Source organism: Lutjanus erythropterus, chromosome 7 (genome assembly GCF_056507025.1).
Source record: "Lutjanus erythropterus isolate fLutEry1 chromosome 7, fLutEry1.hap2, whole genome shotgun sequence".
NCBI classification, from domain to species: Eukaryota; Metazoa; Chordata; class Actinopteri; order Lutjaniformes; family Lutjanidae; genus Lutjanus; species Lutjanus erythropterus.
This window is the reverse complement of record NC_139323.1, coordinates 4,594,779-4,609,787: the sequence shown is the minus strand read 5'-3', so window position 1 is coordinate 4,609,787 and position 15,009 is coordinate 4,594,779. Positions and strand designations below refer to the sequence as shown.

At 39.6% G+C, this 15,009-nt stretch overlaps 1 protein-coding gene and 1 long non-coding RNA gene across 3 annotated transcripts in view; both read left to right on the top strand.

Annotated features, from left to right (window-relative positions):
* st3gal3a (ST3 beta-galactoside alpha-2,3-sialyltransferase 3a) overlaps positions 1-8,258 on the top strand; it is a 53,533-nt gene extending 45,275 nt beyond the window's left edge. For both annotated transcript variants that reach the window (XM_084722439.1, XM_084722440.1), the window contains exons 9-11: positions 3,336-3,482; positions 3,832-3,978; positions 6,919-8,258. In XM_084722439.1, the coding sequence (XP_084578565.1) occupies positions 3,336-3,482; positions 3,832-3,978; positions 6,919-7,023 (399 nt within the window). In that variant the 3' untranslated portion in view covers positions 7,024-8,258. The remainder of the gene's footprint in view (positions 1-3,335; positions 3,483-3,831; positions 3,979-6,918) is intronic.
* Positions 8,259-8,969: 711 nt separating this feature from the next.
* On the top strand, positions 8,970-14,413 carry LOC146323463 (uncharacterized). The gene is made up of 2 exons (XR_014771200.1): positions 8,970-11,181; positions 13,606-14,413. It is a non-coding gene; the product is annotated as an uncharacterized LOC146323463 (long non-coding RNA).
* Positions 14,414-15,009: the final 596 nt, after the last annotated feature.

Sequence of the window (15,009 nt, the reverse complement as noted above, 5' to 3'; positions counted from 1 at the left end):
TGATTCAGTTCAACAGCTGCTGAAAAAAATTATATATATTTTTTTTTTTTTTCTTACAGTCACCATGTCGTGACAAAAAGTCTCAGAAAATAGGCCAGTGTGGTCTGGACTTAAAGCCACAACACCTTATTAAACTTGCTGGAAAAATCAAACATCAAAAATATTTCAAACTCCAAACCAACAAGTATCACTGGAGGAGAAAAAAGTTCTGCCAAAGTTTACTGATCTCTGATTCAACAAAAATCAACAAGCTTGAGCCAATCCTGGGATTAGACTGAAGAACAATGGCCAATGCACCTTGTTAAATAGTATTTGGAGGCTCTAAAGAGTCTCTTCCTCCCTTAAACATTTTGGATCACACTCGAACATAATCGTGTATTGTTTTCTTTATCTCTCAGCGCTTCTTCTTATCTATTTGCATGGAGAATATCTGCTTCTGTTAGGTTTGTGTGGCTTAGTCAGCTATTTTATAAAAACAGGTATCAAACAGATATCCCCTAACAGCTGACTTCTTGTGTGCCGCTCACTATCAAATGTACTTCAGGCTAAATCAGCCAGTTAAAAATGCCCTTAAGATAAGTAGCACAAGGAGGGCACTGTCTCCAAGGAAAATGTTTAGGGAGAGTGCCATGGTGAAAGATATGCTACTACAACCCTAAGGTTGACATTTTGAGTTTTTAGTCAAATGTCTTGGTGACTATTTGATGGATTTTAATTAAAGTTTTTGTCCAAATAGCCATGGTGCTCATACAGTTGGACAGATTTAGATGAGTTTTCACTTACCCAAAGAACCACTGTGAGCTTACATGAAAACTACTGTGACTACAGACTGTCAGTCTTGTTAATAACATATATCCTAAATGTCCTTGTCTGTAAAGTGCAGTGTAAACACAGGCAGGGAACAACTTCATACTGAAGCCTCCAAAGGTTCAGGTTATAGGAAGTCCCAGGTTACACTTAAAGTTCCTGCAGTGTAAAATGAATAGAGTCGGATGCTGTTACAGCTCTATTTTGCAACACAGACTAGACTGGTACTAATGTTGCTTGATGTAGATTTATCTGGAGTAAATGTACATTAACATATTCACTGATACTGTTATTAAAGGGATGTGAGAATTGCTTGTCATTTGATGCCGTCTGCTGTGTACAGATGGGCTTTCCACAGACTGTTGTGTCCTCCAAGTGCTGCCAGCAAAGCAGAGGTGTTGGGTTTCCAGCTCGGATAGAGGAGCAAAATGGTCTCAGTCAGACAGGATTACCATCTGATCCGTCAGCGAGGAGCTTACAGTCTAACAGGGTAACAGTGCTATGCTAGTAAGCTAATAGCTCATATCACTGCTGTTTGGTTTCTCCCTGATCCCCACTCCAACATACCTGAGCAAACTCAGGGGCAGGTATCCCAGTAACTGTTCATAAAGAGCCATCAGGACTGCTGGGCAGGCTGCTGGTAATTAGTGTAATGGCCCTAGGTATAGTGATACAGGGTCTTCCTCCTCTGACTGGCTTTGTTTGCTCCGCTTGTTTTTCATCAGTGTTTAAATGGTGTTGACCTCTACCCCCAGGCCTCAGCTCAGGGTATTGCTTTCACTGGGCTGCTCAAGCGCCATCATATTTTCCACTGCTGTCCGCCTTACATCACATCCCACCAGCTGATAGAGTGATCACTATTTACAGTGTCAGTATTAATGGCAGTTATCCAGCATTAATATTTCAGATTACTCCTACTATGCTATTACTACATCAGTCAGTGATTATGTTGGTTTTTGTTTCTTTGAGAAATTATCAGTGTGAAAGTTTCTCTCTTAAAGTCATAGTTCTGATTTTTTGGAGTAGTGATGGTCAGTAGATAACGCAGCACAGTCCCAGTTAGTAGATGGAGAGAGGAGTCCCACCTGGGGAGTTCAGCATTGTACTGTTACAGATGGGGTTGCAGAAAAAAGCATTTTAGCCATAGAAGTAAATCCCCACCTAAAAAACTCAGTATTGGTTTAAGTACGCTAAATTTAGAATTTTTTAAACCCCTTTACGTTGCTGTCAAAGAGTTATTTATTTTGGTACTACACTACTAGTTAGGGATGCACCAATCAACCAGCCTGACACAGATGCTCTGCACGATGGTCACATCATGCACTCAACACACACTGACCATAATGTCACACCCACAACAGCGCTGATCGCATGCATGAAGTCGGTGTTAGCAATAGATTCCAAGAACAGGTTAAAGACAAGACAGACAGACTACAACGAGACAGAACAGCTGACAGTCTCGCCAAACAGCCGTAAACTTTGTAGCCCTTCATGCTAATGTTAGCCAGCAGCAGACTGCTGTTCACAGAGGGACAGTTAAAATCTCACCTCCTGTTCTGGCTGAAGAATAAACAACCTGTGTTGATGTGTCTCCTCAAACATTTTCTCATCCAGATTTGACTAACTTCTGCGTCTGTTTTTGTCATTGCAAAGTTTTACTACAGCAAACTGTTGCACCGCGTCATTCTCCAGTTTGTTTACGTCTGCTTCTACACGAGATCATGTGAAATCACGTCCCACGAAATCTCGCACGATCACATTCCCTCTGGTACATAATATTAATATAATCATATAATAAGGCCTGGCTGTAACCTGGACCACTTTTGGAGAAAATATTTAAGTTATTTAATAGTCAGTGTTTTATTATGAACATCCAATTTAGTTTTACAAGAAAAGTTGCAAATTTTAAATTATAAATTATATTTCTTAGAAAGACTGAAAATCAGAATTGGCCAAAATCGGAATCAGCAGGTCTGACCCTTCAAAAATCGGAAATCGGAAGTGGCCAAGAAAATTGGAATCAATGCAATTCTACTACTTGTGGAATGACATGCTGGCAAAGATCTGCAGCACAATTTCACTGTCCCCTCAACGACTCCATTTGACTGCATTTGAGCAAATGTGCTGATATTTAACTGAGGAGGAGGAGTGCTGTTGCACGTCGCAAGCAGAGTGTCGGTGCATTGTGAACCCGCCTATGTAGATGCAGCTTACTATCTGAATAATGTGCCCCTTAAGTAGCAGTAAAATACTTTGTCCTAAACTGTAGGCCTTTTTTTGTCAATGGCACAATCCCTGTCTCCCACCTCAAGATAGAAATGTGCCAACAAAGTGCCTGGACATCACCTCATTTTAAGCAACATACCCATTTCTCTACTAACTAACAGTAAATGTCAGTACAGAAATGCTAACATTGAGAAACAGTGTCAGTGCTCTGTAAAATGTATTATTTGTTGATTGTGCGAACAGTTTGTTCAGTATGGGTCACACTGACCACACTGTGTAATTTCTCACTCTTTGTCTCTCAGCGCAGCACTGATGGGTTCTGGAAGTCGGTGGCCAAGTACGTTCCAAGGGAGCCCAGCGACATGCGCATCCTAAACCCCTACTTCATCCAGGAGGCCTCCTTCAAGCTGATTGGCTTACCTCACAACAATGGACAGATGGGCAGAGGGGTGAGAGACCTGTTGTTTTCCCACCAGTCAGTTTCTATAGAGCAGTAGCGGGAACAGCGAGCTGTTTCACACGTCGTGCGAGTTAATGGTCAGGAGCTGTGGTGGCTGCATGCACTGTGTGTCTGTTTGCATTATGAAGGCCTCTGTGAACACACAGCAGATGCTGCAGGCAGTCTGCAGTCCTGTCCGGAGCCTGAAAACAGCGTGAAAACAAACAGTGTTACCATTAGGCTGTTATAAATAGAAGCATACTTCAGATTTCACAACATATTCACATAATAACCAGACAGTGCAAATAAGCTACAGGTCATGGCTCAGTAACCTGTTTCATACAAACTCTGTTTTTCAGAATATCCCAACCCTGGGGACAGTTGCCATAACGATGGCCCTTCATAACTGTGATGAAGTAGCTGTGGCCGGATTTGGCTACAACATGAGCACCCCCCATGCTCCTCTGCACTACTATGAGAAGATCAGGATGTCGGCCATCAGAGAGGTAACTAAAGACCTGCTCTGGTACAGCACACTGACATGTCAGTACTGTCATACCCCCATCCCACCTTGCGGCAGATAGTTTGTTACACAGAAGTCTTCCTTAGAAGCTTTTCGGAAAAGGGCAGGCGACCAAACTCTTGCTTAGAAATGCCTTCAATGCTGTTCTTTGCTCTTCTTTCAATGAAAACATACTTTCTAGGTCTGATATGACTATTGTAATATCTACGCTAACTTCTTTGCTTGTTTGAGTCACTTTTCACTGTGGTCACACCTAAAACCACGGCCATATCCACCAGTAGTCCCTCCTAAAGCACTGCACCACTTTTGGTGCAGACACAAACAGATAACTTGAAGCCTGGCGATATGGATTCTCACATGATCTTGTGATCTTGTGAATCCATGTGTCTCGTATCTAGATATGATTTGACCTGATTACATTTACACCTTGTATTAATATGTCTCTCATGTCCACCAGGATCATTTTTCCCAACTCTTAAGCAGCTAGCACAAGCTCCAAGTCACCAGACAATGCCGTACGCTCATGTGTATGTTTATGATGTCGACACACATTGATTTGCTCAAAGCTTAATATTTGTGTTGGTTGCAGCAAGAGAGGCTTCACCTTATGCCATATGACAGTTAGGTCAAGAAATCTTCAGCCAAATAATCACAGAAATACTACAGGGACATCATATATCTGAAGTGAATCGATTTGAACTTCATGGGAACTTAGACAGCACAGTGTGTCCTCCCAAATGTCTTTTGTGAAGGGGCAGACAGATTAAATCATTAATGGTTGTTAGCCAACAGTATGAAGACTTTTTGAAAAGGGCGGAACGATGGTTTGGTTTGTGGGATATGCAGTCTGATGTTCTCCAGTCAGTAGTAGACCACAGCTCGTCTCCTGTTAACGCCTGAGATGCTAAGATGCTAATAAGATAGTATCCTCTCATGAACAAATTAAACTTCCACAACAACTGCAGTATCATCATAGCTGATATTTCCTAACATACAAATTTGACTGTAAAAAATAAGTGTCACTGCTGAAATTTAAAACTTTGCCTTCATTGGACAGAAACTTTGATTTGCTTTTTCGCTGGGTTTATGTAGAAAATCTGAGAAGTCTGACCTCACTAAACCTGAGTGGTGGATTTATAGTTTAGGTTGGTGATTCATCTCCTCCATCCATGAGCGTGTGTGACCCTCTGTTTCCTGCCCATTTTACTCTTGATAGATGATACTCTCACACAATATTCACAACTGCCAAATTTGTTATCATTCTGACCGACCTGTCGAGAAACATCCTTTCTGTTAGCTTTCCAGGTTTACGCTGAACTGGAACAGTTTACTGTGACCTTTTTCTCATTTCAAATGCCTCTCAGGAATCTAGGAGGAATTTACCCAGCATGCTAAGTAGTGGCCTGGGATGTGTATGAAATCTCAAGTGTAGGAACGTTTGCAGGGTACTGGTTTTTGAGAGCAGTGCGGTCAAAGCACACTACATATAGTAAAGTGTCTAAGTTGCCATTCACTCCACTTCAGTCTCCAGCCTGCTGATAAATCACTCTTAGCCCAGGTTATTGAGACACACATGCAATCCCCTTCATCTTAGGTGGGCGGGGTAGATGGAAGAATCCAATCAAGATGCCAGCGCCACAATGTTTATGAGCCTTTTTATTCCGAGTTCTCGTAAATGTTAGCACAAAGTCCAGATTACAAAAAAAATAGCGTTTCTAGCAGAATAAAGCTTCAGCAGCGCAGTGGTTCTTCATGTTGTGAGTGCAACCATGTTGCGCTTACTTCTAACGGCCTTCTACAAGTCTTGACTGCCTTGAAGTCCTTCACAGTCTCCATGTTCAGCTTCTCTGCTCAAGTCATTCTCAGTGTGTAATTATAACCAGTCAACTCAACCTCCCTGCTCCTGCTGAGCTCCACTAACCGTATCCAAGAACGTTGAGCTGAATGCGGCTCTGCAGTCACAACTGTGACAGAGAATGATTCAAAACTGCAGAAAAACCTCACACACCTCAATGAAGAGCTTTTTAGCTTGTCCCAGCATGCACCTGTTGGTCAGGCCAAACTGTGAATGTGTTTGAGTCGGGTCATTTTGCAGTGGAATACAATACTTGGCATAAAAAAATACGTTAAGTAAAATTACTTGTTTTTGAAAATATTTTTAAAAAGTGAACCAAAAATTGACTTTCTTACACCAATGAGCAGGGTTGGAAGGGTTACTTTAAAAATGTATTCTGATCCAGTTACTAAATAACTGTTAAAAATGTAGTCAGTAACATAATCCAAGCATCACAATATTAAAGTAATGTAACTTAATTACTTTCCATTACTTTGTGATCACCTCAATATAAAATATGATGAATTTTTTAGCCTAATATAGTATTTTTTAGGGCTGCAACTAATGATTATTCTCTTCATTGATTAATCGTTTGATTAATTTCTCAATTGATTGATTAGTTGTTTGGTCCATGAAATGTCAAATAATGTTGAAAAATGCTGATCAAAGCTCAAGATGACGTCCTCAGATTTCTTTGTTTGTCCACAACTTACTGTCAGAGAGGAGAAACCAGAAAATCTTCACATTTAAGAAGCTGAAATCAGAGAAATTATGACTCAAAATGATTAATTGATTATCAAAATAGTTGCAGATTAATTTAATAGTCCATTAATAATCAACTAGCAGATCTAGTTCAGGTTACCCACAAAGCCACCTTCCCTGGGGTTTGGTTGCTTTTTGCATGTGAGAACTCAATAGTCAACAATGACACACCTGTCGCTGCTGAAAAAATAATATATAAATCAAATCATGACCTTTGAAATCAAAAGTCAAATCAAATAGTGGATTTGGAGAATTGTGACACCCCTAGTCTTCACCAAACCTCCAGTAATCTCCCTCCTGTCCCGTGTGTCTCTGCCCCCCCTGCAGTCGTGGACTCACAATATATCTAAAGAGAAGGAGTTCCTGGTGAAGCTGGTGAAGGCTGGAGTCATCCAGGACTGGACCGGTGGGATCTGTGGTGCAGGATGCTGATGCTCCGCTTCTCTTAGCTTCAAGGCTCCTGGATGCAGCTCTGCGCTCACCTCCACCTGCTCCAGCACCTGCAGAGGGAAACTCAAGGCTCTGTCGGCCATATTCCCAGCAGAGAGCAGCAGCAGCAGCAGCTGTCTCACACACACAGCGGTCAGTGCAGCGACTGTGAGTATATGAGGCTCAGTGACCAGGACATGCTGCCCACGGTGTTGCATATTGGCCTCTGCATTGTATCGCAGTATTTAGCTCATCCTAATCGCAGGTTTAGTGTATATTTCCATGGATCTGGTATCCTGGCTCAGGGCTACATCAGCAGTGCTGGGGATCAAACCAGCACCTACACCAGGCTGCCCTCCTATTGAACTGCTGCAGGCTGGAGAGAGGAGGAGAGGTTTAAATATTGAGCCTGTGCCAAGAATACCTCTACAAGTGTCCTTCTGCTCACACATGTGAATGTAATCCGAATCAAACGTATAGTCACTTATTTATATCTGCTGTTAAACAGGGTTCACACTACATGACACATAACTCAGCCGTCCTGCACCAGTCTGTGACCTCTGAGGGTTAAACCCTCCTGACAGAGCAACATGGCAATCAGCAAAGTTGTTAAAGAGTGGGTCGGAGTCAGTATGAAGCTGGGGAGCACGAGCAAATAAGAGCTTCCTCAGCACAGGCATGATCATCACACTGATTAGACAGACGCAGAGGAGTCATATGATCCCTCAGGACTCCCCCCGATGTCCACTGGATGTGGCTGAGTCGCATTTTGCTTCCCATGCAGCTGGAGCAGCTTGTGTCTGCAGCATGAAATTCGCTTGACAATGTATATAAGTGTCTGTATTTATTGACAATTAACTTGAAGAGACAGCTTCCCCCAAAATCATAAATACATATTTTTCCCCTTGCCTGTAGTGCTATTTATCTGTCTAGATTTGTTTGGTTTGAGTTGCAGAGTTTTGAAGATATCAGCCATAGAGATGTCTGCCTTCTCTTTAATATAATGGGACTAAATGACACTTCTGCTTGTGGCGCTCAAAGCACTTTATTTTCCCCCAAATCATGACCCATTTCTCAAGATAATTCACAGACCTTGTTGTGAGCACTTTGATGCAGGAACTACTTTCTTTCTGCAGTAGAATGTATTACTTTCTATCTCCTAGAAAGAAAGTACAGGGTTAAAATGTTTTAAAATGTTTTAAATTTACACTTATAAATAAAAGGCATGCATAAGTAAATGTTTGGGAGTGTCTCCTAAATATTTATCAAATGCTATTATGTGGGTCTAAAATTTACTCCAAGGTGAGTTCTTTAAGTTTTTGGTAATAGATGTGTTTGGACAAAATGCTGTTTAAGAAGGGATGTTAGGGATTAATCATTCATTGATTAATCTTGGTTAAGAATTTGACTGATTAAAACTACATTAATCAAGAGTGTAGAAATGGTAGTAATTGTGCCTAATTTAACATTGTTTTGTTTGGCACAGCCATTTGTTGGATAAGGAAACTTGAACTTAAAATGTGGAAGAACAAAAATAGACAAAATTGAAAATGAGGGTGTATCTTATTTATTAATGATCAATTGATTAATTGGTAAAGGGAAATGAACAACATTTGCAGCCTTATCTTAAACTCAGACAGTTATTGTCATTTTGTCTGACTTATAATTTTGATCTGATAATATACATATATATATATATTTACTCAGAAAGCCATGTCTTTATTTTCACATGTGATATTTACTTTCACTGCAAACAAATTTAATTCAACAGTGGCATTAAAACTTACTAAAAAGTCTTGCATTTCATATTCTGATACATGTAGACATCCTGACGTAGTTCCTACGTGAAACTGCTCACAACAAGCTGTGTGGAGAATCTTAAGTGACGAGGTCATGATTTTTGGAGAGAGACACTGGTTTTGATTATTCAAATGTGTTTTTTCAGTGCTATTTAGTCCCATTGTATTGGAGAGAAGGCAGACATCTACTCTGCAACTCACACCAAAACTATCTAGAATCTAGATGGATGAACAGCACTACAGACCAGGGGAAAAATATGTATTTTTGATTTTGGGGTGAACTGTCCCTTTAAACTAATATTTAATGATGCTTTTCATTGGTTTGCTGACTTATGTACAAATAGCAAAGCTATTTTTTTCTTCTTTGTTTCTGTCACTTCTCCTTTTAAGTTTGTGAAGCAGGAGAAGAGATGCTCAGCCTGTTCTCATCCTCAAGCTGTCAAATACAGATGTTTTGTCACAACTGTCTGTGACTCACACAGACAAGGTACCAGTTAGCAGCCATATGACATGCAACAGGCTTTCAACATAATGCTACAATGCTATCACAGTATCTACGCCAAACTCTTCAGGAGCCGCCATTGTTTGTTCAAGACGAGTCTCTTCCATGGACACTTCTTGCTGGCATCACACCTAGAACCTCGCCTGTAGCTGCCAGTAGTCCCTCCTGGGACACTGATTGGCTGTATCACTTTTGGTGTGGACACGGATGGATAACTTGAAGCCTGGCAAGATGGATTCTTCTGTGATCTTGTGAATCCAGCTGCCTCACAAGGTAACCATGTGTTAAAAAGCCTCTCTGGCAGCATCTCATGCAGATTGCTAAAGGGTACTTTGTGCATCAGTATTTGTATTTGAGAGCTGGAATGAGAACCTGTTGAAATATTAAACTCTGCTAATATTTACTGTTGAGAAAATACACATACAAAATAGATTATAAGACAGCATGCTTTAGTACAGTGATTATAATCAGCCACAATGTACTACCAATCATTAATGAGCTCCAAACATGTTTCAAATCTTCTGTAAAACACAAAAAATGTTGACAAAACAGCTTGAAACAATATCGAAATGTATCTGATGAAGAACGGCTGTATTCCAGTGGAGACATGAGCAGAATGTGGTGCGACCACATCCAGTGGGCATGAAGGGGTTACCTCACCGAGTCTTAAATGTTCATTTCTTTAATATGTGACCTGTGTCTAGGGTCAGATTGTTGAGTATCAAGGGCTACATTTACATGCACGCTAGTTATGACAATATTCTGAATTTGATGCAGGAAATGTAAACAGAATATTCCAGCTGGATATTCTGAATTAAACCATAATCTGAATGGAGCATATTCTGATTAAGACATGTGGGATACGCTGGTGTTATTCTGGGTTTAGGAGCATTCTTTGGACATGTATACAGCATATTCAGAACATGTATCTCAGTTGGGGTTTGTATTGCAGTTTGTGACACATGGCCTCCTGCTGGTTTACAGTCAGCTGTAAACAAAACAACTAGCTTACAGTTTGCAAGGCTTGGGTAGAAATGCACAAGAGAAAATCTCACATTTCTGGTCGTCATCTACTAAACATTTGATATCAGCAGGTTTTTGGATACATGCAAATTTTGCTGACGTTTTCAAGAAGGTGATTAAATCAATCAAACAGGGAGGCTGTGTTTGCATCAGTGGAAAACTTATGTTGATGCAAATCAGAATATGCTGTATGTAAACAGAAATATTAGAGGAATATTCATTTCATTAGCCATATAAACAGCTTAGAAGGAATGTTGTCTTTTTCAGAAAAAGAGCAAAAACCGGAATATTGTGTGCATGTGAATGTAGTCACTGTTGTATAGGTACAGGAATAATGTAATACAGGAAACAGACATGTTTAACTGAAACAATACAGGCTCTGGGTTTTTCACAGCGGTGTGCTTTGTATTAGACAATCTAAATTAGACAGGAATATGAAATATCCAGTTTTTCTTCCTATGTCATCGGTCAGTGTTGTCAGTGAAGGTGGGCATCATGTGTCCAGCCCGCTCCAAGAGGACGAGCAGCGCCTTGTTCCACAGTATTATGTTATGAGTAACTGAGAGTATGTGCAACACTTCAAGCACCTATAAATCACAATTGTATCTATCTTTCTGTCTGACATGTGATACAAATAGCTTGCATGACTTGATATATATGACTTTTATCACACTGCAGTGTGTTCAATCACACCGGGGCCCTGTTCTTCACACATGGATGCTGGTTATTTGATTTGATGCCTGATTTGTTTTTTTTCCCCAAGTCTGGATTTTTTTTCCACTCCTTCAAACCTGGAATGAAGTTCATCTCCTGCAGACTTTTCAAGGTGAACTCAAGGTGAAAGTCAGTTTCAGATACAAATGACTCCTTTCATTAAAGTCAAAACAAGTAATAATCATTTAGGATAATACCTGTAAGTTATAGATATCATTTAGATCTGTTGGTGGAGTTATCATTTAATTTTCACAGTAAAGACTGAAATGTCTATACATGATAAAATAGTCTGTAAAAAAAAAAAATGGTTAAAACAACTCAAAATTCAAGGCAACATACTGCAATAGAAATAGAATAGAGTTCTGAGCCCAACTCTGACTCTCAAGTTTTCTACTTAAACGTTTTGCCGACCTGTAATCTTTGGTTGAGATGATTTACTTTTCTTCTTTAGAAAAACTTGAGTCTTTGAGTTTTAGAAACTCAAAACAAAATATATTTAATAAGTGGTCACAGTGAGCTTTGAATGTGATTTTTCATTATTTTGGTGCTCAAAGATATTAATTGAATTTTCTTTTATAAAAAATATTTTTCGATTTTAATTTAAAAAATCTTAAGATTTTAACCATCATTTGCTTTTACTTGAATGAATTTACTCAATATATTTTAATACAATGTTTGGGGGTTTCTAAAACTCAAAGATTAAAGTGCAGTTAAAGAAGAAAACTAAATTTTCTCAAAGATCAGTAGTTGGTCAAACTTTTTCAAGAATTTGAGTTGGGCTCAAAACTCAAATCTATTGCAGCAAATTGCTTTGAAATTTTCAGTTTCCTCAACTTTTTCGTTTTTACAGTGAAAAGAAAATGAAGAAACCGATCCAAATGTACTTTGGGATATACACATGCTATGAGCAAATTAAATGTAATTTAATTAAACGTGTCTGATTGTTACACTAGACACAAGAAAATATTAAAGCTACTACAAGGAGTTCCTTCTCCTTCCTCTATATGATTCTCCTTGAAATCTTACGAAACAATCCTGTGTTTACATTTTCACAGAAAGTTTCAGTGAGTGGTGAATTAACCAGTAAGAAAGAAGCAAGAGTTTTGAAGATCATTTTAATTTTGACGTGATATTTTTGTGGGCTTCACAGGTGGCTCCAAAATGAATGAAATATGACAGTTCCTTGTAGTAGCTTTAATTATGACATGTCACATAAACACTAAAATGTATGAAGTGTTGCACATTAAGCTAAAAATGAAACAATCCATTTCACTTTCATTTAAATTAAGTAATCAGTACATTTTCTGTGCACACTGTAAATGATGTAAGATTGATCGCTAATTATCAGGTTTCATTGTTGTGTCTGTAGCCACAGTGTAACGTCAGACATACAGTCATATGATCAGCGCTCAGCCAATCACTTGAAAGATGACTGTTTACAAAAACAGAGTTCACTGTTATTCAAGGTAACTTGATCCAAGATGAACGAGAGCAACCTGTAAATCAGCGATAAGACTGTGATGTCAGCCTGAGGATGTCCAGACCTGACAGAGGAGGTCGAGAATGAAAATGAGCGGTGTTTGCTGCTTAACTGCTAGTTTGATCCAGTCGTAGCGTGTCACAAGCGTCTGGTGCTGAGACTAGCGTGTCAGAATTTCTTTTGTCTTCCACACACGACTGTAATCATGGAGAAGAGAATGAGGATGTCGACATTGTCAGGTGGAACAGTGACATCAGTACCTGGCAACTCCCTCTCCATCAACTTTGTAGGTCACAGTGAGCTCTGATTGGCTGGGTTCCAACATGTATTCTTCCACAGAAAAATGTCTGACTCTTATGACCTGATGTGACACAGTGACACACTGAAAGGCAATAATGTTGTGTAGTCTGATTCTGGCATTACTGAGTTCTGTCAAGGAAGAATGAGATTATTTAAAGGCTCCCTGTGGACTTTTTGGAGCAGTTTTTTTATGACAATAATGGGGGATTTAAAATGACAAATGCAGTTAGCACGCTGGTTTCCTTAGACAGACAAACCATGATCTCTTACTAAACATAGCAGAGTACTTTGCTAAGAGTACCTGAGTCGCCTAAATCGAACCAAAGTGTGACTGAAAACTGACAGTAATAATTTGGAAAAAAAAAAGAAAGAAATAGGGACTTAAATCTCCTGGGAGTACGTCCTGTGTTTAATTTATCCAACACGACCTCCCTGCTACAGAGACTTCGTTTCTTCTTATAGCTAAACTGGAGGGGCAGGTACAAATAGTTAAATAGCTGTTGGGTGACTATTTTCGCCCAGGTTCAAATAGACACCCTGCTTTAAAAAATAAAAAAAAACTGGCCTGGCAAATATTGTGTGCACAATGAAATTTGCTCAAGTTGTTTGTTAAGAGGTGAAAGATGAACACATTGTGTTTTGGTGAGTAACAATGAATCTAAAAATAACGTGTTATGTATAGATGAATCCGGTGAATGCTTTGTGCGATGCTCTTCATCATCAAGTAAAGCTTTGTGTATTTTGCATTCCTGTTTTTTTTTCCCCAGAGTTGAAGTTTGACGTGACTGTTGGAGCAGCCAAACTGCACAGGTTCTTTCAGACTTCTTAGACATCGTTTTGAAAAGTAACGTTGCATAAAAAGTGGAAAATTGTAAACTTGATATGACAGCTCAAATTCATTTGCACTCATTCTGTAGGGAGATGACACCGCCGTAATGACGGCTTGTTACAATCCTGTTCTTTGCTGGATTCATCTATAAGACAACTCCACAGGGTCCCTCAAAACTGGCATGTTAATGAATTGATCCACAGATGAAGAACAGGGTCCAGCTCTGAGTTGAATCATATTGATAATTTGCTGGTATAAATGTATTTTAGGTGCACTGAATGATTGGTTTTGTACTGATGTGAATGAAGTGTCAGGCAGGGTCATGCTGATACTGGCTTTACAGACAAAAACTCACTCTGATCTGACATTTATCTGTTACAGCCGAACACGTCTTAATGATGATTTGTGTCTCAGTAGAACACCAAAACGTTCCCCTCAGTCACCTCGCTCAGCCCCGCTGAAGGCTGCTATCTCAGGCCTCCCACACATCAGTCACCATCAGTGTCACTGTCAAACACCTGAGCTTTATCAGTCCATCTCACGTTATCTACCAAGATCAACCGTGTTGTGAAGTCTGTATGTGTGTTTGTGTTGCTTTATACACTCTGGCCTGTATGGTCTGTGCTCACCTCACTGTAGGTGTTCAGAGACTTGATGCAGGTCAGATGCTCAAGCCAAAGTATTCATTTATTCACTGTAGGCTGTGTACAAGAACACATTCAAAATAAAGATATAAGGATGCTGTATTTTTAACTTGTCTGTTGTTTTGTGTCATAAGAATAGTCTGAAGTGTCCCGTTTGAAAATCATCCCTGTTACATGCTCAAGTGTTTGGGAGGAAAAAAAGGAAATTTAAAAATCATAGTAAATGTTCTGTTAATCCAAATAGAAATAACAGCACAGCAGAGATGTTGTCATTTAATTAAAGTCTTAATTTAATTAAAGACTTCTCCACTAATTTCTCCCCCAGCCTGCCTCCACCCTGGTTAATTTGACATAGTGCAAACATACTCTAGTTTTGACACTTTGCTCACCAGAACCACAAGCAAAAACACACCTCAGCTCAGCAGTCGCCTGGACGCTCTTAAAAATCATCCTGATTTTTGTGAAGCTGTCTTACTTGAACTGCACAATTCAAACAACAGAAACAGTCTGACAGAAAGCCAGCCTGTAACCTCCACACAAGTGTTGAGACAACATTACATTCTGATTCCTTAAAGTCTTTGAAAAGTTGATTTGTACTGGAAACGGGTGACATGATGATGTTTAAACGGTGTTGACTCGTACACTGCAAAAACAGCCTTACCAGAAAGAAGCCACATTATCTTAAATATAATCAGATT